Here is a 20,655-nt window from a genome sequence, read left to right on the forward strand (position 1 = left end):
AGAGATCTAACAGTAAGAACCAATAATCGCTAATTGCTCACTGAGCGCTTTTTCCGCTGAACGCACCCATTGAGAAATTGAGGTCATAATACAACTTAACAATAAATGAAGCAGATTAATATTTTTAAATAATACAATTTAACAACAGATTACAAAAATTTTATTTTTTTTTAGTAATAGAATAAAATAGTCAAATAAATATAGTTATTAATAATGCAATATTATATTAATTTTTTATTAGTTAAATTATCTTCGTTATTTAAACTTGTCACTTTGCAATAGATATTCCATTTTAAAAATAAAAGACATTCTATATATAAAACCAATTTTCTAATGTTTATTTTACAAATTACAAATAAATGAAGTTTAATTATTTAAACCCGAAAATCAATTAAGCAAATTTGTGAACATTTAGCAAACATAAAATGACAATATTCATTTGTTGTACTTATTAAATTTACTTGCTAATTAGTGATATCAATTTTTCATTAAAAACAGTATATTTGGGGCTAAAAATTAATGAAAATACAATTTATTGGATAAGAAATCTCTACTTTGTATTGAGTATTTCTAAATATTTTACGTGCAACATCTCACAAATCTACATATAGTTTGTAAATATTGATTTCAAGATCACCAAGATATTTAATAGTGTAACGTATGATTGTAGCAATCAAGAAGAAAATTAAGATACCTATCTTGGTATTATCAACTTTACTCAATATATTTTATCTCAACTGTTTATTTTTAATTTTAAAATTTCGTACCGATTTTAATTTGATCGATTATAGTATACTTAGAAATATATTTACTCTAACTTATAAAATGTACTACATCAAAGAGAAATCTGTTTAGTGAATACTTGAAAATAAGCCTGTATATGTTCAAGATAAAAAAAATTGTTTCAGATGGTTAATGAGTAAATTATATGTGTGTAATCGTAATATTTGTTTCATCGCCACTAAATTATAATCAACACGTTTTTCAATATCTGAAGTTATTGAAATAATTTTCTGTAAAATTATTTTACTGCTTCACGTAATTAAAAATAAGCCTAAGGAGAGTGTTTGAAATATAGACAGTTAACATGATTGACACGATATATTTCCGTACATTTTGAAGAATATCTGAAAGCAAAACGACAGAACCCGTTGACATCAATGCGACAGAATCGAGTGGTTTAGAACCATGACCTATAGTAAATATACAAGGATTACATATACATTAGTTATCTATACAAGGTACTCAATTACTTAGTGTACATGCATGCCATCTTGCTGATCTGAGAGTCCATAGTGCACATCCATATCACACGCACATTGTACTATTCATTTTTACAGATTCGAATTTAGTAAGACTTTATGAATCTTATTATACAACTATTTATTCGCAACTGCGAGTGTATTCATACCGTGAAAGATAACAAGATACATTTTCAAAATCTCTATCGTATAAATCTTCGCAAACTTCGTAAGTTTCCGAAACATTTGTTAAAAGATCAAACTCGTTGCACAGTGCTCTTAATAATATCGGTAATGTGCAAGCAACATATATTTGTAAAGGCCTCCACGGAGCAGGCCATAAAGTGCATTTTTCAATGTGTTATAACTGCGTAGATATATATATCACTGTAGTATTAACCTTTATAATAAATAGCACAATAACATTAATGTTTCTTATTACACGTTGGTTCTTTACTAAGTATGTGCACACATTGGAACATATCATCAGATACAGTAAGCGTTATCGTTTGTTGAGAATATTGACGAAAGTTCGGAATTTCGTTTGCACCTCTGGCATTTGTGCCAATGTTTCCTCCATCATATTTCTTAATCTTGCCAAGTCAGGCATTTTGTCACACGACTCAATATTCAATAATTCTGTGAAGAACTGTTCCCATGCGATCTTTTTAGCGTACCTATAGAACAAAAAGCACAAATGTTAGAATGTCACGTATTTGATGTATTTCACGCTGTTACTTGTATACCTTGGTAGTTTCGAAGCAATAAACCAACGGCCACCTATATTGGATACCCTCATATAATTGCCAAATAATAAACAATGACTGGTCGCTGCTAGACAATACAGATCAGTCTGATATGTCCATGGTCTGCCAGTTTGCATCTCGATACAAGTGAAGTCTTCCGTTTTAATCACTTGAGTGAACGTTGTATTTTCTGGTAATAATTTCATGTCTATACTACATCCGAAATCTATCAGTTGTATAGTTGGTCTTACATCTTGAGTAGGTCTGTAGATAAATGCATAAATATAACAACGCAATTATATATTTTATATATTTTAAAAAGAAAAATTTAAGTAATACTAACGGTCGCATTAGTAAAAAATTATCTGGTTTTATGTCTCCGTGTATTATTTGGCATTTGTGTAAGTACTCCACGATTTGAAGCATTTCAATTGTGAAGAAAATAGCTAAAGTCTCCATAAGAGGTTTGCCAGTGGCAATTTTTATTTGATTTGTCACTGCTAACAATGTTCCGAATTTGGAGTATTCTGAAACTAGTACACTACCGTTGTTTGCTATATACGCCATTGTCACATCCATAAAACCGCGTAACTGAAAAAAACATCAATATTAATTGGAAAAAAAATAATTTATATATTTGTAAATATATTTTAGAATTGGAAGTATTAATGTGTGTGTTGGTGTGTGTGTGTGTGTGTGTGTCAATCAATCGTGACAGATGCATCATATTTATGTGTTATATTATACCATATGTGGATTTGTAAGACGTGCTTTTATTTCTCGCACGATATAATATTCCCAAACCCAAGCGGGCTTTTCTGTTTTCAGAGCAACAATTTCGCTTGTTTGCACATTAACTGCTTTAAAAACTGTTCCATACATTCCTTTTCCAAGGCACTTTTCCAAATCGTACGCTTCGTTGCCTACACAATTATAAATGCAAGTATATTTTAAAATAGAAACGACGATTCGTAAATATGTTTTAATACATAAATTTTAAGCGGAGTAAAATATATACTGACCGAGCGTAACCAAAGTAGAAGGCACGAACTTGTTTAAGTTAGTATCTATTCTTGTGTATCCATCTGCGTGATGGGCTTGCGGAAATTTTATTTTCTTCAGTAAACCAGCAATTAAGTTCTTATCAAAAGGATTTATATCTTTTGTAGGGAGTTCGAAACATTCTTCCTCCACTTGTTCCATAGGTTCATGCTCCTCGCAATCCATAGTGTCTGATTTCTCAATATTATCTTCATTATTAAGGTTAAAATTTATAGATTTCCTCAAATCGCAATTATTCTTTATCTCAGAAGTTATTTGATCAACATTTCGTTGAACTGTACGTGGACTTTGAGCATGCACAGCTTGGATCTGTGCGTGCATTTTCTGCTCATAAGGTTGATTCACGGATAGCATGGATTCATTCGACTCCTTATTTGTAGCTTAATCACAACAGAAAAGAATGTTCATTTTTGTTCAAGAAAACTTACAAAATACTTAATAAATTATTTAATGTTAAAATGAAAAATTATATTTACAAATATGTATCTAATTTTATATCTTTAAAAGTATATGTAATCAAATAGATGTGTATGAGATATATATAACAAAAATATACGTACTAGTTTCCACAGATTGTTCCTTGATAGGAACCATATCCTCCCTGGTTAATCCAAAAGTTAATCCAGCAGTCCTGGTATAAGTGCTGCTACCTGAACTGCTTGAAACATACTCTCGAGTAGATTCAAGTATTACGCTCAATTTCTCATCACCTTCGCGAGTAGGTACTTCCGTAATTCTGTCCAACGTAATTAAAATTCAAATTAAACATCTTAATGTATTTAACTTCAAAAAGAACAAATAATCGATACATACGGCTGATTCGAAGTAGTCTCGTTTGAATATTGCGGATCTTCTTTCCTGTAAGATGGCTTGAAATGATTAGTCATTGGCGTGGAACTGGCTAATTGTGTGTTAAATGCTTCTGTGAAGCATGTATCATTACTAGCCAATAGAGGAGCTATACCCAAACTCTCATCAATATACAAATTGTTCTCATCCGTTGGTTTAGGTACCATATTTTCTTCGAGTGGACCATTGTAATCCACAACGATAGCGTTCTCTTTATCTTCCGCGCTTTCGAGATACTTAATATCTTTACGATTCATGCCAGGTGACTTGATATACGGTAACTCCGGTGGCATTCTGTACGGTTTGCTGGTCTCGATATCGGAGTCGTTATATGGCGAGAAGTGTAATTGCTTCTGATGTTCTACACTATGTTGCAGCATAGGAGGTTCCATTGACGTTGGATACTGCTGATAACCGATGTCGTTGGGCATCATGTTGCCGTAAACGGGATGTTGGATATGTTGCATATGTTGATGCATGTGATGCGATTGCTGGGGATGCGGCATTTGTGGTGTATGCGGCGATTGGTGATGAAGATGATGATGGTGATGGTGATGATGTTGTTGATGAACGTGTGGCTGGTGATGCGGTATCTGACTGTGAGGTTGTAAATGCTGCGGATGGGTGAGGGACTGATGATGTGCGGTATGCATCTGCTGAGGCGACGGCATCAGCTGTTGATGATGTTGCTGAGGATGGTGCTGACGAGGATGCGGTTGTTGCACTTGATGATCGTGATGTTGCTGTAATCAAAACGTCCGTTTTACTTTACATACTTTTCATGTTGAATCAAAGATATATAAACAACAAAAAAACATGCAAAACGTACCTGCACAGTAAAAATACTATCTTCTTAATTTTCTAATTGTATAACGTAATATAGCAGTGTAAAATATTATCGCAAATGTTTTCTATACCTGCATCTGATAATGAAAACTGTTTTGCAATCCATGGTTTCCGTATGCTGCTTGCTGATCCTGAGCGGAGTAACTATGGTGCGGCGTATGATAACTCTGATGATTCTCTTGATCATTATAAACCTGCATATTATATCCTTGATGATGCTTACTATTAGACATTGCATGCTGAGTCATAGAACTGTCCATATGTATGTCGAATGGCAATTTACTTCTCGAGTCTACCATTCTGGGTGTTATAGGGCTACGAAAACGCGGAGTATTAGCGGCTGTGGCATCCGGGGAATGCCACATACTCTGCACTACCGTGATGGCCTCCTTTGTATTTACGGTGAGACTCAAACCGAGTAAATGCTCCTCGGCATCAGCGGCTAATGACGAAGTGTGATGCTGGTGCATAAAACTCGATGACTGCAATTTCCGTTGTGTGTTTAATTCCGCTTCTATTCGTTGTGCCTCAATTCTCTCGGCCTCTCTCCTCTCGGCCTCTATCCTTTCGGCTTCTATTCTTTCAGCTTCTATTCTTTCGGCTTCTCTTCTCTCAGCTTCTATTCTCTCAGCTTCTATTCTCTCTAACCTTTCCAATTCTCTCTGCTCAGCTTCCTGTCGTTGAGTCTCCAAGGCCCGATTCTCGACCTCATACTGTTGCCTCTGTAGTTCCTGTTGTTCGGCTTGCAGTCTTTGCTGTCTGCTGATCTCAGCTTCCCTTCTTTGCTGATCCAATTTTCTCTGCTTTTCCATTTCTTGTAAATGAAACATATTTTCGTAATTGTTGAGCTGTGAATGTGGTTGTTCGTTAGTTCCACGTAAACAAACCACCGACATTTCATGTTTATTTTCCAGAAGTTGCGCTCTTCTGTATAAAAAATACGATATTTTATAATACATAATAATTAGTAATACATGTACTATATAAGTCATAATAATAATGCTATATGTTTCTATAAAGAATAAATAGTTTCCATATTATCTTTCTATAGCACAATATATACCTTTGTAAATAAAGTTGTGCTCTAATCTCTTCCATACTACGATCAACATTATCAGCATAAACTAGCTCTTTGGGATAATATGCCTTTTGTACAATATTTGAATATATTGGATCTGGTACATAGACTGGTACCCTCAAACAGTCATGATCTTTGCTGCCATCAGCAAAAGGTACATGATTTGGGAATAATTTCAGTTTTTCCATGTCACACTCGTCATTCTGATCTTCATGAACTGAAAAAGGATAAAAAGAAACTTGCCAGTGGTTTCCTACAAGAATATTTGCTTCTCCAATTTGGTGTATCTTATTTTTACCTTTGAAACCTGGTCTCACAGTAGAAGTTATTAATGGACATCTTCTGTTTCCATTATTCCAAGGTCCTGCCTTAATAGTGTTCTCTTTGTGTACCATATCCTCTATAGGCACATGATCTAATATACTGGAACCTTTCATTTCTCCAGCCATATCATCCTGTTTGAAATAGATATCTTTTATTGCAATATTTATTTTTATTATACATACAAGTTATAGAGTTGTAGTAGTATCTAGTGTCAATATATATATATATATTCCTTACCTGATATATTTGGATCTTAGAGTTGGGCTTTGTATTGTGCATAGAACCTGCAATCTGCTGTACAGTGCCAGGAAAATAATCGCGGACACGGTGGCCTGTTCGTATACTACCGACTCTTTTACCAGTTCTTATCGCCTTCAAAGAACTAAAAGCTTGACGTTGTTCCAGCAATGATATATCACTTCTCTCCTCAATACGTCCAAGTGTTTTACGTGCCACAGACAACTGAAAGTTCCTATAAAAAAACAAATTTTTTCATTGCTTAACTTATATATTTAAAGTATTTTATTATGCAAAAAACAAAAATTCATACTGATGTGCGTGACTCAGTTCATCGAATGGTTCCGCATGAGCAGACAATCCCATTAGGTAAACTTCATCTGCACGTTTATAATCCTCAATTTGTTCTAGCTCAAAAGCCCAAGCCCTGTACATATCTGCTACAGTAGTCCCAATTCCATTGTTATGCAACAAATGGTACAATTCCAAAGGATTCTTCTGCATACTTATCTAAAAGCAAAATCTTATTAATATGTATATCTTATTAATATATCGATGCAATTATATTCATATAAAATGCTCCTCACATAATTAATCCATAAACGTATGTATCGACGATCTTGATGATACTTTATCTCCTTTTCAAATAATGTTAAACATTGTTGTAAGAGTCTTCCAATATGGGATTCATGCCCATTCTTTGGATAACTCTGCTCAACCCAAAGAATATATTCATACCAATTCTCTAAAGGATCTTCTCCTTCATAATTTTTTATCGCATCTTCATACATCCTAAAATGATATACATTATTTTCTATAACTTCAAAACCAAATTTAAACATAAGTCATTTCTGCTTGATGAAATATCACTTTCGTGTAAAAAAGATTGAAGTTGCAAATAGTTAGTATTCTTGTAACAATTAGCATCTTGTGATAATTACTGTTTTTCCTGTAAAAGCAACTGCTGCGCGTCTATGTCCTCCTGAGCTCTTAGTGCAGTTCCTAGTTGTGTGGCATTCCGCCCATACCTCAATGGCTGGATATTTTCTTTGCACAGAGCTATTACTGTGGCAGGATCCATCACTGTATTATTTATCTCTCAAAAACTTCCTTATTCACTGATGAAACAACAAAAAGTTTCACGATTAAATGCAAACAATATCTATGAACACTTAGCAGCGAATCAATCAACTGTATGATTACACACACATAAAAATATAAACATCCTTCCAACTGTCAACAGAAAACGTCCAAACGTGTAATACGTGTAATGCACAATGCAGCACGACAAACAAAAACGCGACGATTTGTTCCTCGTTAGAACTATCGTAGTGTCAGAGTCGCGACACTAATTTCGAATTCGCAAAGTAGTTCGTCACTCATCGACATCGACAGCGATGTCGGTGTCGACGTCAACGTCCCGAATATATCATATACACATTCATCTAGCGCGGTAGCAACTCAGATTCTTATCAGAGCACGTGCGCACCTTCGCTTACCACAGTTTCGCATAATAATTCCGTAACTTGCAGCCAGACCTTTAAATTCGAACGAATTCTCTTCCGAAAAGTCCAATAAGGACGCTATCGGGCTCGAGGTTAGGTTAGGTTAGGTACGCGTTTTAACGGCTCTCGGAGGCCGCCACCAACCACCACCAACGGTTTTCACTGCCTTCCCACTACAATGGTACTTCGAACGATCGGAAGATCCGTCGGGTTGCGTCGCGTCGTGTCGCGTCGCGTCGCCTCGCACCGGCAACCGACGAACAGTAGCGAAGTCTCGATCCCCGGATCGAGAATTGGATCGACGTGCGATCGATGATCGTTGTGCAACTGTGGCACGAAGTCAGCTACGACAGACAACACACAGTTATGCCATTGTCTGGCCGCGAATAATTATCACGGAGCTTGTAAGCGCGGCTATCCGCAAAGGAACCTTTACACGCTCCTTTGGGAGAAGAGACCTCCTGCGCGCTACTGTTCCTATAGTAACTCGGTAGATCGGGCCAAAATTGGTACGTCAGTGATTCTCATCCATGACAAGTGAGACCGCAGCAATTCACTATGTTCGGATTTCGAGACTGCAATAATTATTTCTGCCTTTATTCGTAAAAATACGCGGGCTATGTTGTTCTGCACTGATAATCTACTGACACGTTTGTAACATCGATCAATTTACAATTGATTATGCCTGTTTCAATATCTACTTTCGATTTTTCTTGTCGCGTTTATTCGATGGCAATATACTCTACGATTAAACGTAACCTCTAACATCGCTCCGGTACGAAGAGAATGATGAATATATTTTTAAATAATTGACAGATAATTTATGTATATTGAAGAATAAGTAATTTTCGTAATATTGTCAGTATGATGTCATACATAACTTTTCAAGCAAAGATTATAACTATAATTCTATTTTTTTTATTTAACGCGATTTAGATAATTAAGAAAAATTTCATATAAAGAAATATATATTTTATTTTGCATTTTTACCTGCTGATATATTTTCATAGCTATTAATATCATTTATGAAATATAAACTATCCTATTTTCTTTATTTTCAGATATACTTGAAAAGATTCAAGATTAACCATAATTTTCTACAGTTTTTATAAAGAATTGTTTAACAAATTATGCATAAAATGGACCAGAAAATGCTTCCCATATTGTTATTTTATAAAAATACCATAAGAGGAATAACAAGTACTTTACTATGGAAACATCCACATTATTTACTGAGCTATATTTTTCTGGAATTTTTATATCTTAGATTACAAAGATTATTTAAACAAAATATTTGCTGGATCATATTACCAGATACCACCATAAGGCACATGTTAAACAATTTGGAAGATACAAAAGATGAATACATCGATTATGAATGTTATGCATTAGCAAACATACAATCCTTAAAGAAATCACAAAGTTTTTGGTTTTTGATATGTTCAATGATTTCGATGAAAAAATATAAATGTGCAATTATACATGTAGACCATGTTAATGAGAATACTATTCTAATATCTGAAACAATGCAGCACAACTTACAAAATGCCCTGTGCTGTGAAGAGTTAGATGATTCATGTTTTATACGTAAATACTTATATATCTTATTAAACATATTATTTATGAACTTAATGATATTTCTTTTACTTTTGAGCTGTATATTTTCATGAATTTGTTTATTTTGTGATCTTAACGAATAATCGAATATTTGCAAGCCAGTAATTAAATTTTGAAATTTACTTTTAGTACCATCGAAAGATGATGTGATTCAGTTTGCGACTGAGGTTAAAATATCCTTAATCACCACGTCATACGGTTGCGCAAACGAGATAATGGATACCATGTTAGAGAACTATTTCTTACATCCTCATTATTTACATGTAAATGACGTGATTAGGATCGACGCGCAGGAATACGCTCAAGATCGATTTTACACGTCTGGTACTCCGACAAATCCTGTGATATACTTTATAGTTAATTCTTTAAAATTGAGTCACAATAGACATTGCTATAACGTCAATAGTTGTTACGTCGTACGTGGAATATCGACACTTATTCAGGAGACAGAAGTTCACAGTTACATTCCTCGAAAACACATTCATCTGTTCTCCAATAAAGCTTTTTTGCCAGAAAACGAAAAGACAGAGAAGTTACTGAATACCAAATATCCATCAGTCTTATTGGAAACCATGGAGTGTTTAGATTCGTGTATTACACCATTCTTAAGAAAAGGTAAATCATTGCTTACGCACATCTAGACATCAATATTCGAGTTGTTACAATTATGCGTAAATATACCTTTTTTACTCTCTTTCATTACATTGATTGCAGGCAATCAATTACACGTGAAACCGATATTCCTCCTGAAAGGACCACGAGGTTGCGGCAAACACGAACTAGTTGAAATCACGTCGGAAAGACTAGGACTGAACTTCCTCGACATTGACTTCGCAGAGGTACAGGCTTTGACAACCGCACCGAGCGAGGCTAAACTACGCATAGTGCTGCAAACAGCGCAGCGACGCGTGCCGTGTATGCTATATTTAAACAATATCCAAGTAAATATCCAAAATAGATATAGTTTGGATATTCAAAATATCAGACAATATGCAAGAGATGAAGAACGACATCATGTTTGATTATTTAAAAATCGGCGCTTTTTGTCCATAGGTGTTCGGTAAAACTGCCGAAGGACAGAAAGATGAGAGAATCATATCCACTTTCTCGAAAGAGATCACCGCATTGTATGACACGCAACGAAAATTCCCCCTGATCATTGTAGCCGCGTCAGATGAGACCGACATATCCGCGGAATTGCAACGATTGTTCATCGAGACGATTCACATGAAGCATACAAATCAGAGCGAACGGGTGGAATTGATGTCGTGGTTTTTGTCCACGAGGAATCTGACGACCGTCGCGGATCTCTCGAAAGTAGCCGGCGCTTGCTCAGATTTCAGGTTTGCCGATTTGTTGGCGTTGTCACTACACGCGGCTAAGCTTCACTGCGGGTTAACATCGCCTCTGGCGCAAGAGGACTTCGAGCGAGCTTACGGTATAATCGCTTTCTAATTAATTCTAGTGAAACTAAAATCAAGATCAACCACATTTAATCCTTCACAGCGTAGAAATATATTTTCAGAATATATGCAATCGGTGTACTCCGACAGTAAAGGCGCGCCACGCGTACCGAAAGTTCACTGGTACGACATAGGCGGCTTGGCGGAACTGAAACACGAAATTATTCGCAGAATACAACTACCTCTGTTAAACGCTTTTGGATTCGGGCAGTCCGGGTTACTTTTATATGGTCCGCCCGGAACTGGGAAGACTCTCCTCGCTAAGGCAGTGGCGACGGAATATCAAATGCATTTTTTGTCCGTTAAAGGTCCGGAAGTATTAAACATGTACGTCGGCCAGAGCGAGAAAAACGTAAGAGAAAGTACGTCATCCGGTGGAACACTACGAGAAGTTAAAAAAGATTATTAAAAACTAACCAATGATATAGCAAAGACAAGAAGCGTTTGAATATGTAACGTAAAGATATTTGTATCAAAAGATACTCCCTTCTCAATCTTTATTCTATTATCCAGCTGCTGATAATCTCAAATGAAGCGCAGAACGATCTACTTTGATAATCATTGGCACAAAACATAATAAGATTCTTCTTCGTCTTTACATTTGTATATAACTCGTACTAAATTCTTGAATGTTTTTTGTAATTATTTTTGTACTTATTTTTAGAACACGTTTACTAGTGTATTTACAAAATTATCCGTTGTAAAATACGCTATATTTCTAATTATTTAGTCAACATAAAACATATGTTCAATTAAAGTGTTGTTTCGTTAAGTTTTCGAGCGTGCACGCGCCTCGGCTCCTTGCATCATCTTCTTTGACGAGCTGGATTCATTGGCACCCAATCGAGGTAGGAGCGGAGATAGCGGCGGCGTGATGGATCGCGTGGTCTCTCAGTTGCTCGCCGAGATGGATGGTCTCGAGGAGTCCAGCAGCATATTTATCATGGGTGCTACGAACAGACCTGATCTCATAGATCCGGCACTGCTTCGACCTGGAAGATTCGACAAAATGCTGTACGTTGGTATTCACTCCGATCGCGAGTCCAAGCTCAGCGTTTTGCGTGCGCAGACACGTAAATTCAAAATGCGAAAGCACGGGCAAGAGTTGGAGTTGGTCGTCGATCAATTACCCGACAACGTTACGGGCGCGGATTTATACTCGGTCTCTTCCAACGCATGGCTTAATGCTGTGCGCGAGGTTCTCACAGAACACGAGAAAACCAATCAACACGAAAACAGTAAGCTCGAGGATAATAACATTGTTGTGGAGTCGCATCACTTCCTGAACGCCATCCACAATTTAGTACCTTCCGTCAGTGACGCAGAGATACAAAGATACAAGAAGATGCAAGAAGAGTTATCGTCATCATAATATATCGTGTCAAGGTATAATAAAACCTCTATCCTTAATTATATCTTAGTATATCAAACATTAGATTATAACGAATAACGTAATTTACTCGCCTATAACGTCGTAATTCAGACTGGTTAATCTCTGAAATATATTCATAATTGAATCAAAACCATAAAAGCAACTAGTTATAATTATACAAAAAAAATAATTTGTAAAGAATAAAATAACATATATCAGATCAGGCAAAAAGTTCGGTTTGATTGAATATGATGACGTCACTTAAATATAATACAAGTAATAATACTGATAATATTCTGCTGCCATGATTCTTTGCTATTAGCAATTAATCATAGACAATGACGATAATTGCTTAATCAATAAATGATTTATTTCCATAAGATACAATAAAGTTAACTTTGTTTCAGAAACCGAACCAAAAACTTCTTGACTGATTAAATACTCGGTGATATACATATGTATATCTTTAACACAGAATTGATAAATTTGCAGACAAAGAAATGCGATCTCGTAGGAAAAATTGTGAATGTATTCACAAGAGCGGCTTGTACGTAAATACGTAAGTATAATTTTGCAATGAATACAACACGCGATATTATAAACGACATGTTATTTTTATTTTGAGAAGTATGTAAAACAATTTGTACAGCGAATAATTAAAATGAGGGAAGGAGTCGAACTACAAATTCTTCTACTTTTACGTATTGCACCAAACGATTATCTTTAAACGTTTAACGCGCGACGAAAAGCACGAGAGAGCGACCGAACCGTCTCTCCCGTCTCTCACGGTTCCGCTAGCTCGAGCGCTTTTCACAGGCGCCCGGTATATTATACAGTACACAGTGACCAGAATATACAATGTAGAAAAATATGACAGCTAAATTCACTGAATGCACCCATATGGGCATCGGGAAACCCGAAGGTGAAGGCTGAACATTCTTTCGACGCTAACGATTGATGGTGCGGCTGCGAGTTGATGCGTGATGTGCACAGGGGCGCACAGCGAATTAAATCAAGGTGTGTTGGCTCTCGTGTCGGCAGGATCACGCGGCTAAATTTCCCCGGTATAACGGTGAATTTCTTCCCGACTGTTCTGCTTCAAAATTTTCCCAGTGGATTGTTGCGAACATCCGCGATGACACGTCCTTCTTGTGAACGCGTGCATTCAAGAAATATTCAAAGGAAGAAAGATCCTCAACGAGACTTAGAGAATATATCGCATATATATATATATATATATATATATATATATATATATATATATATGTATATAATTAATTATGTTACACGACGTGTTTCGCTTGCGCCCGCGTACGTTAGAACGCGACAGAAGGGGTCAAAACGTGTCTCTAACGAGTGTGACATCGGATAACGTTATCTTATTTGCCGTGTATCGGACGATCATATCGTAACCTTTGGTATAATCGCGAGGTAGGTAATTAACTTTTCGTCGTGCGACCGGCGCAACAGATATTATTGCACGATGCACCGTCATGCCAGGATCGATCCGCGCGCGTGCACGCTAGTCGCTTTATCACTATGACGAACGACACACTTCGCGAGCGTGGTACAATCATCACCAAACTCACGCACGCTGCGATCCAGCTCACGCATGATGACGCGAAATGGAAAATCTCTCTCCTTCTTTTTTCTTCGCGTGCTTGAGCATCTACGAGGCATAAATTAAAGCGACACGTACAGCGTATCTCGACGGCGCTACTGCCGACTCAGCAGCGGCGACTATAATATCAGCGAACTTGCATCCAAGTGTGCCTTCGTTATCGCTTGGACTCTGCTGTATGCACTTCATTCAACATATTTAGTTTCTCGATTTGATTCCCTTCGTTATAATTCGTTCTTAACAATATTATTCGGCCCGTATTAACAACTGTCACCTGAAACTTGTCTCATGACGAGATACTCAGATCTTTATTCAGAGTTAAGATCAAGTTCCTCAGTCAAATTATAATATATGCGACATTTATATCTGTAATCGCGATTTAACTGAAAAATTTCTCGATTAACACTGAATTTAAGTCTGAAGTCCGTATTAATAGTCGTTATTTGAAACTTGTCTTATATGAGATATTTCGATTTTTACTCAGAACTAGATTCAAGTTTCTTCAAAGTTGAATTATGACATATGTGTAACATTTATATCTTGAATCGCGATTCAATTGAAAAACTCGAATTTCCTCTGAATTCAAATCTGAGTATTTTACTTGAGACATAATGAAATAATAACTATTAACTGTATATCTCACTTGAGACGAATTTCAAATAATAACTGTTAATGAGGACTTTTGAGGACTGGAATCCACAAGTTATGCAAAGTCATCGATTTGAAGATGACCACTAATTGAAACATTCCCTGTAACTCTAATTGTACTCTTGCGTGTACATAATTTAAAAAAAATGTTTGCGTCTGACATCGGCAATTTAGTCCTCAACGTCTCTATATTCTTGTGTTCTTTGTATTTCAACAATATTCTTGTTCTTTTAATTTGTGTTACCAGTACTCTCAAAATGTTAATACGATTGTACAACCTCGGGACAACGATTCGTAAACATCGAGATTTTCTCGTTCGAATCCGTCCACGAATTCGAAACCGCACACGCATACACTTTGAACTTGAAGTCATCAATGCTGTTAACTTGGCTAATCGACACGTCGTACGTAGATATTAAACCACTGATCGTAGTTTCCGCCTCTTTTCTAATCGACACAGCGACATGAACCGTGTGTTCACACGCGCAAATCTAAGTAACACATTCGGTAGATACGCCCTACTAATCTGTAAACGCGCGTCTCGTAGACTCGTGTCTAAATAACCTCGGAATCGGAATCGCCTTGTGCGTAATCCTACAGACTAACCGTGCCTCGACCCGTGGTCTCTCGAAACCAAGATCGGAAATCATGAATGTACAGTAACAATTTTATATATCTATGTAAATCGTTATCGTGTTACTTTTATCCTCTCCGAGGTATCTTGCGCAATGTAACCACGCAATACTAATATGGAGGACATTACATAATATACATTAAATAGCAATACATACATATACATACATACATATATATATATATATATATATATATATATATATATATATATATATATATATATATATGACTATTCTATTTAACTTAACGTGAAAACGGGTTATAGACTGGAAATTACAAAATTAGATGCCAGGCATTTTTCGTCTAACGTACTTTCGGTCGGTACTATAACGTTATACATTTAATATGTTTATGAGCGAAGTGTATCCAACGAATCCGATGCGATCTACGTAGAGTATATCTTATTGAACAGTGGTATATACCTATCGTGACACGAATGTCGATTCAAGTGTGATATTGTATTGCCTTTGCGGATTACGATGTATAATTTATAAACGCGCCGACGCGAGAGTCGCACGTTCGTTGTCGTGAGGTACGCTATAATACAAAATATGGAAAATCGGGCGGCCGAAGACTTTCGAAGAGTGTGTTTCTTCTGCATCTAAATTTATGTGCGTAGTGCACATTGTACACGCGTTTTCTCTCTGTCTCTCTTTCGCGCTCTTTCTCTTTCGGTCATTGCGTCTCGTCAACGTATAAGCAAGTTCTCTTTGTAAACGCGCAATTTAATCATTATCTTAAGTATATCGAGGAACGAAGTAGTAACTAAAGCGAGAGTACTAAAGAACAAAAGTATAGGACTTATACTACTCGCTATATATGGCTCGTGGAGGAATACTTCGGCAGCCGTAAAATCACTTTTGGTAGTCGCCCTTACTCAACACTGTCACTCGTGTTACGTACACGTTACAGCGAAACGGCCCAGTCTTCTTTGTACGTATCAAGAAACAAGAATACTTGGAATTTTTCACTTACAGTTCGTCCCGCAGACTCGCATTACGTGATGAGGAGAGACAAGTGTCTGCGCGAAATCTGTGCGACGAGATCGACGATGTGTGTACGCGTGCATGTATGTATTGTGTGTTTTGTGTCCGAGATGAATGTTTCCCCTGGGACTTACTCCAAAGATTCTTCTCTTGTCGGAAGTATACGTTCCACGATTCTCCTGATTCTCCTTCATTAGCTTCTCGATAGGTTCACCGCCGGTAACTGGAATCGTCGCAATGTCTCTCCCGCTCGTCAATGTTTCAGAACTCAAAACTGGGCACTGTCGAGTCTTCGATACTGTAGTGACGTGGTGAGACGCTCCGCGAAAACGCGCGACGCATCTGTGAACGCATTAGAGGTGGGACTTGCAAGACTCCGCGCGTGTTCCCTGTCAAAAGTACCGTCTGGCAGGTAAGGCCGGTCATGAGACCTCGGCATTTGGCCCTGCGACAAATTTCATCGTACACATTAATATAATAATGACATTTGTACAGCGTATCGTATGTTCTGACACGTTGAACGTCACACAAATTTCTATTGACTATTTCAACGTTCAGCTGAAGCTTGAATCACTAAAGATACAGTAAATAAATGTAATTCACAAGATATATATTCGCTATCTCGCTTCATCGACTCCCCCTATTAGCTACATATTTAATTTCTTATATGCAATTGGTTATTTTTGTATATAAATTAAAGAAACGCATCGATATGATAGCGTTACCATATATATATACTGCTTGCTGAATAAATATTTCTTATCTTTTATAAATATTTTGTTCTTAGTAATAGTCTTCTAACGAAGATTCGTCAGACTAATTGTATTATTCTCCTTTATTTCAGTAGTGTACCTGGTCAGGAGGACTTCGTGGCGAACTCATGCAGTATGTCGCAAGCCATTTCGAGGTCGTTCCTGGTGATACCAAGCGCCCTGATCACGGCGTCCTGCGCGAACCCGAGCGCCGTCAGTCTCGTTATGTGCTCCACATTGACGTTCTCATACGCCGCTGATTCCGGCTTGGTCACCGGCCCGCTCACCGTATCGCCTCTGGCTCTCATCAAAGCCGTCAAACGAGCCCTATTCGCCTCCAGATTAATGTTCTTCACGACGTGCTGTCTCGTGCCGGGTATCACAATCGTGTTCTCGTAATGATGATCTTGTCGGGCACTCTCCTTGCCGGTCTTCGGCGGTCGTGGCGCCGACAAGGGCGGTGGGACGGGTGGCACGTTATTGCTTGGACCTGTCTGAATGCTCGTCGTTGAGCTTGTCGCGCCAGCGCGACACGGTTTTTCCGGCAACGTCGGCGGCTGCGGTTGAGGCTGCGACGTGCTCGTGTGGTTCCCGTGGGAACGACGAGCATGAGCTCTCACCGCTGCTGATGGTGCGGGCGGTATCGGCGGCACCACCGGTGATGGCGAAGACGCGCGATGCAGCATATCATACCTCGCCTCCGCGTTCACTGCGAAGTAACGGAAACACTGTGAGAACTGCGGAACTATGTATATTATTGTCATAGAGCAGGGGACTGCTGCATACATCAGTCGCCATAAAGAACGAATTTGAGCGAAATGCTTTCTAGAAATTATGTCAGATACCTTTGTTATTCTGTGGAGTGTCGGCGTAATTCATTATCACCGTGGTGACCGTCGGTGGTGGCGGAGCGTTCTCCTTCGGCACTGTCAGGTGACGACCGTTCTTAAGATGATTATTCGGTGTGGGTGAGGTTCTTCGAGGTGGCAACGGTGGACTCGGTAGAATCCTCCGTGGTGGAACCGGCGAATTCGTGGGACTAGAGTCGTCTTCCTCGTCGGAGTCGTCGCATATGAGACCGCAATTGCCGTTGCACAGCGCCATTATGTCCTACAACATTCGGCAGGAAGGAAGGAACGGGTTAACGTTGAGTCTCAATATACAATGAGAAAATACTCACGTTCGACCGTACGCGCATTGCAAAGTGTTAGATAATCAAGTATTTATACATACAGGACGATAAAATCATATAACTCGACGATCCGAATTCTATTTCTGCGTTGTCGGTGAATGCGACCTACAAATTTGCTGTACAAAGTATTCTATCTGGTTATAATTCTATTAGATGATACAAATTTTAGATTATCTCATTATTAACAGTGATAACCGAATACGAGATCGAGTTATGTGCTTCATCCTGTATATCGCAAAACAAGATCGCGCGAACAGAGCGTACTTTGCGTTTGAGGTGAAAGAAGAACGTTTCAGCGGCATCTGGAGTCTGTCGGATGCTCTTTCGAAATCCTTTTTTCACCACGCCGAGAAGTCACTCCGACCGACAATCTTAAACTATCTCACGGTACCGCGTCGTACAGAAAGCGTCGATTCTTCCAGCAGTTGTTACATTAGATCATCGATTTCAGGATGAAAAGGTTTATCATGTAGCAAGTGTGAGAGGGCGAGACAAGCATGACGATCACGATCACACGGATTGCGTAAGAAAATGAGAACTATACCACCTATTTTACTCGAAGAAGGATTACGCGCGACTGTCCTCCGCGAGACGGATCTTTCCAAACGGTTAAACGCTTCCTGAAGAGCTCCTCGAAGCGAATAAAGCGGTGAATCGTCTGCTGCCTTCCACAAGCTGTAGCGTTAAACTATTTATACTTTGTACAAATGTTTCGCGCGTTTAATTCGTATACCGTTGATTTTTCTTTCTATTTTTTTTTTCTTTCTTACTACGAAAAACACAAAGACGCAATGAGAGATATCTCACGTTCTCGCACGACTCAACGTGATCAATGGATTCACGAAACAATCAAAAAATACTTGGGTGACTTCTTGTGGCGTGCCATCGCCACGCTCTGATAAAGAAAAGGCGTGCGCGCGTAAAAGAGACTTGAGCATTCGGAAACGTTGCTTGGATGTCTTTCGTCATTCTTCGTTCGGTATAATCACCGATCGAGTCGAGTGCGAGTAACGTCACGATTAACATATGAGCATAATTACAAAGCGTAAAAAAGCAGACGGTCATAATGCATGTTGTCACTTACCTGCGACATCGGTGCTTAAACGCACGGCTTATACCATCCTTCCATCGCATGATATGTACATTACCGATTAGTTTGGATCATGCAGCGGGTAGAGTAATGTGGCCCCACAGTGTGTGGATAACATTATGAAATAAAAGTAAACGATCATGCGAACGATATAATGAGGTAACACCTTGGTTCTCCCTCCCTCTCTTTTTCTCTCTCTCTCTCTCTCTCTCTCTCTCTCTCTCTCTCTCTCTCTCTCTCTCTCTCTCTCTCTCGTTTCGAGTTTCCCTGTTGCTGGAGCAACCGATGCGGAATCGTAGAGCAAAGCTAGAATCCAGCAAGAGGGGTATTGTATACACACATGAGTGCAACTCTCAAAGTGTAATGATCATATAATTTTATTAAAAAAAAAAAGTATTACTCTCTGAAGTCCCTAGTATTTTACAATGAATAGTATGCTAACTCGGCAAACGTACAATAAAATTACGTTCGCGTGAAATACCCTCCGTTCGACGCGACGCACGTACGTAATAAAAAGCTCCGATCAGCGGAGCGCCGATCTGTCGTCGTACATGTCGCTAACAGCTGAAAACGCGCGGAACGCAACTGTCGCGGGCACACTCGAGCGTGTTCATCTCGTTTCACTAATGCAGAGTATATATATATGTATAAACGGCGCCTTCGCGGAGCGTATTACGATCTGAAATGTCAGTGTATATGAATCTGTGTGTATATATATATGTGTGTGTATGTGTAAAGCTTACGAGGACTAAATTAGGTAAATCGACGATACGCCAATAATTGTGCTAAGAATCAATCGTTGCTTACACTGCATTAAGTTTAGTTGCACGTGCATGCATTATGCGTACAAACTTTACAGGTGTCTCTTGCATTAAAACGTACGTATAATACCACAGCATATTAAGACTCAGCGCAAGGTGTGTGCTATCAAAACCCTCTATCGAGAAACTCGTTTTCTTTTTCCTTCTTTTTCTTCCTCGAGACGAAATTACGAAATAAATAATAAATTAATATTTTAACGTAGGAGAACGGGGAAAACGATATCGCTAACGATAACGACGTTATTCCCGTGTCAATGATGTCGTGACATTAACATGACGTTACATATTCGTGCCTACCGCCAGCAGGTACACAATACATTCCGACGGGGTACATAATGATTTGCGAACAGTCCCTTCGAATCCGCTGTGCTAAGTGCATGCTACTCTTTGCTTGATTATCGCACGTTTTCCCTTTGTTTTTCTTTCTTTCTATCTCGACCTCTTATCTCGTGAATGCTTAAAACTATTTTTAGATTCTTAATTGTACAGAACAGTTTGATATAGTCTCTGTCTTTCTCTCTCTCTCTCTCTCTCTCTCTCTCTCTCTCTCTCTCTCTCTCTCTCTCTCT

The 20,655-nt window shown here is 38.2% G+C and overlaps 3 protein-coding genes across 11 annotated transcripts in view; 1 reads left to right on the plus strand and 2 right to left on the minus strand.

Annotated features, from left to right (window-relative positions):
- Positions 1–1,082: 1,082 nt before the first annotated feature.
- LOC116850978 lies at positions 1,083–8,069 on the minus strand. 3 transcript variants are annotated; one of them, XM_032829899.1, is made up of 15 exons: positions 7,883–8,069; positions 7,325–7,501; positions 6,971–7,175; positions 6,697–6,893; positions 6,384–6,618; positions 6,121–6,277; positions 5,808–6,039; positions 4,816–5,671; positions 3,863–4,641; positions 3,610–3,785; positions 3,010–3,429; positions 2,735–2,910; positions 2,331–2,578; positions 1,988–2,251; positions 1,083–1,918 (listed from the first exon to the last, which is right to left on the minus strand). In XM_032829899.1, the coding sequence occupies exons 2-15, from the start codon at positions 7,462–7,464 to the stop codon at positions 1,744–1,746; spliced, it is 4,260 nt and encodes a 1,419-aa protein (XP_032685790.1). In that variant the 5' UTR covers positions 7,465–7,501; positions 7,883–8,069; the 3' UTR covers positions 1,083–1,743. The 3 variants fall into 3 exon arrangements, with proteins under 3 accessions (XP_032685790.1, XP_032685791.1, XP_032685792.1); XM_032829900.1 differs by having other exon boundaries at positions 7,873–8,069; XM_032829901.1 differs by lacking the exon at positions 7,883–8,069 and adding an exon at positions 7,591–7,851.
- Positions 8,070–8,175: 106 nt separating this feature from the next.
- LOC116850979 (peroxisome assembly factor 2) lies at positions 8,176–13,026 on the plus strand. Of its 6 annotated transcripts, none has more exons than XM_032829905.1 (8): positions 8,176–8,425; positions 8,950–9,475; positions 9,635–10,120; positions 10,220–10,446; positions 10,559–10,943; positions 11,031–11,330; positions 11,742–12,354; positions 12,748–13,026. In XM_032829905.1, exons 2-7 carry the CDS (start codon positions 9,019–9,021, stop codon positions 12,338–12,340), a joined length of 2,454 nt encoding a protein of 817 aa, XP_032685796.1. In that variant the 5' UTR covers positions 8,176–8,425; positions 8,950–9,018; the 3' UTR covers positions 12,341–12,354; positions 12,748–13,026. The 6 variants fall into 6 exon arrangements, with proteins under 6 accessions (XP_032685796.1, XP_032685794.1, XP_032685795.1 ...); XM_032829903.1 differs by having other exon boundaries at positions 8,176–8,397; XM_032829904.1 differs by having other exon boundaries at positions 8,423–8,538.
- The window catches only part of LOC116850980 (E3 ubiquitin-protein ligase CBL), a 34,228-nt gene continuing 26,508 nt past the window's right edge, over positions 12,936–20,655 (minus strand). For both annotated transcript variants that reach the window (XM_032829910.1, XM_032829909.1), the window contains exons 6-8: positions 17,829–18,093; positions 17,084–17,692; positions 12,936–16,676 (exon numbers count right to left, since the gene is read on the minus strand). In XM_032829910.1, coding sequence (XP_032685801.1) covers positions 17,088–17,692; positions 17,829–18,093 — 870 coding nt within the window. In that variant the 3' untranslated portion in view covers positions 12,936–16,676; positions 17,084–17,087. The remainder of the gene's footprint in view (positions 16,677–17,083; positions 17,693–17,828; positions 18,094–20,655) is intronic.

Source organism: Odontomachus brunneus, unplaced genomic scaffold (genome assembly GCF_010583005.1).
Source record: "Odontomachus brunneus isolate Ranch 3 - 2012 unplaced genomic scaffold, Obru_v1 Obru_scaffold_162, whole genome shotgun sequence".
NCBI classification, from domain to species: Eukaryota; Metazoa; Arthropoda; class Insecta; order Hymenoptera; family Formicidae; genus Odontomachus; species Odontomachus brunneus.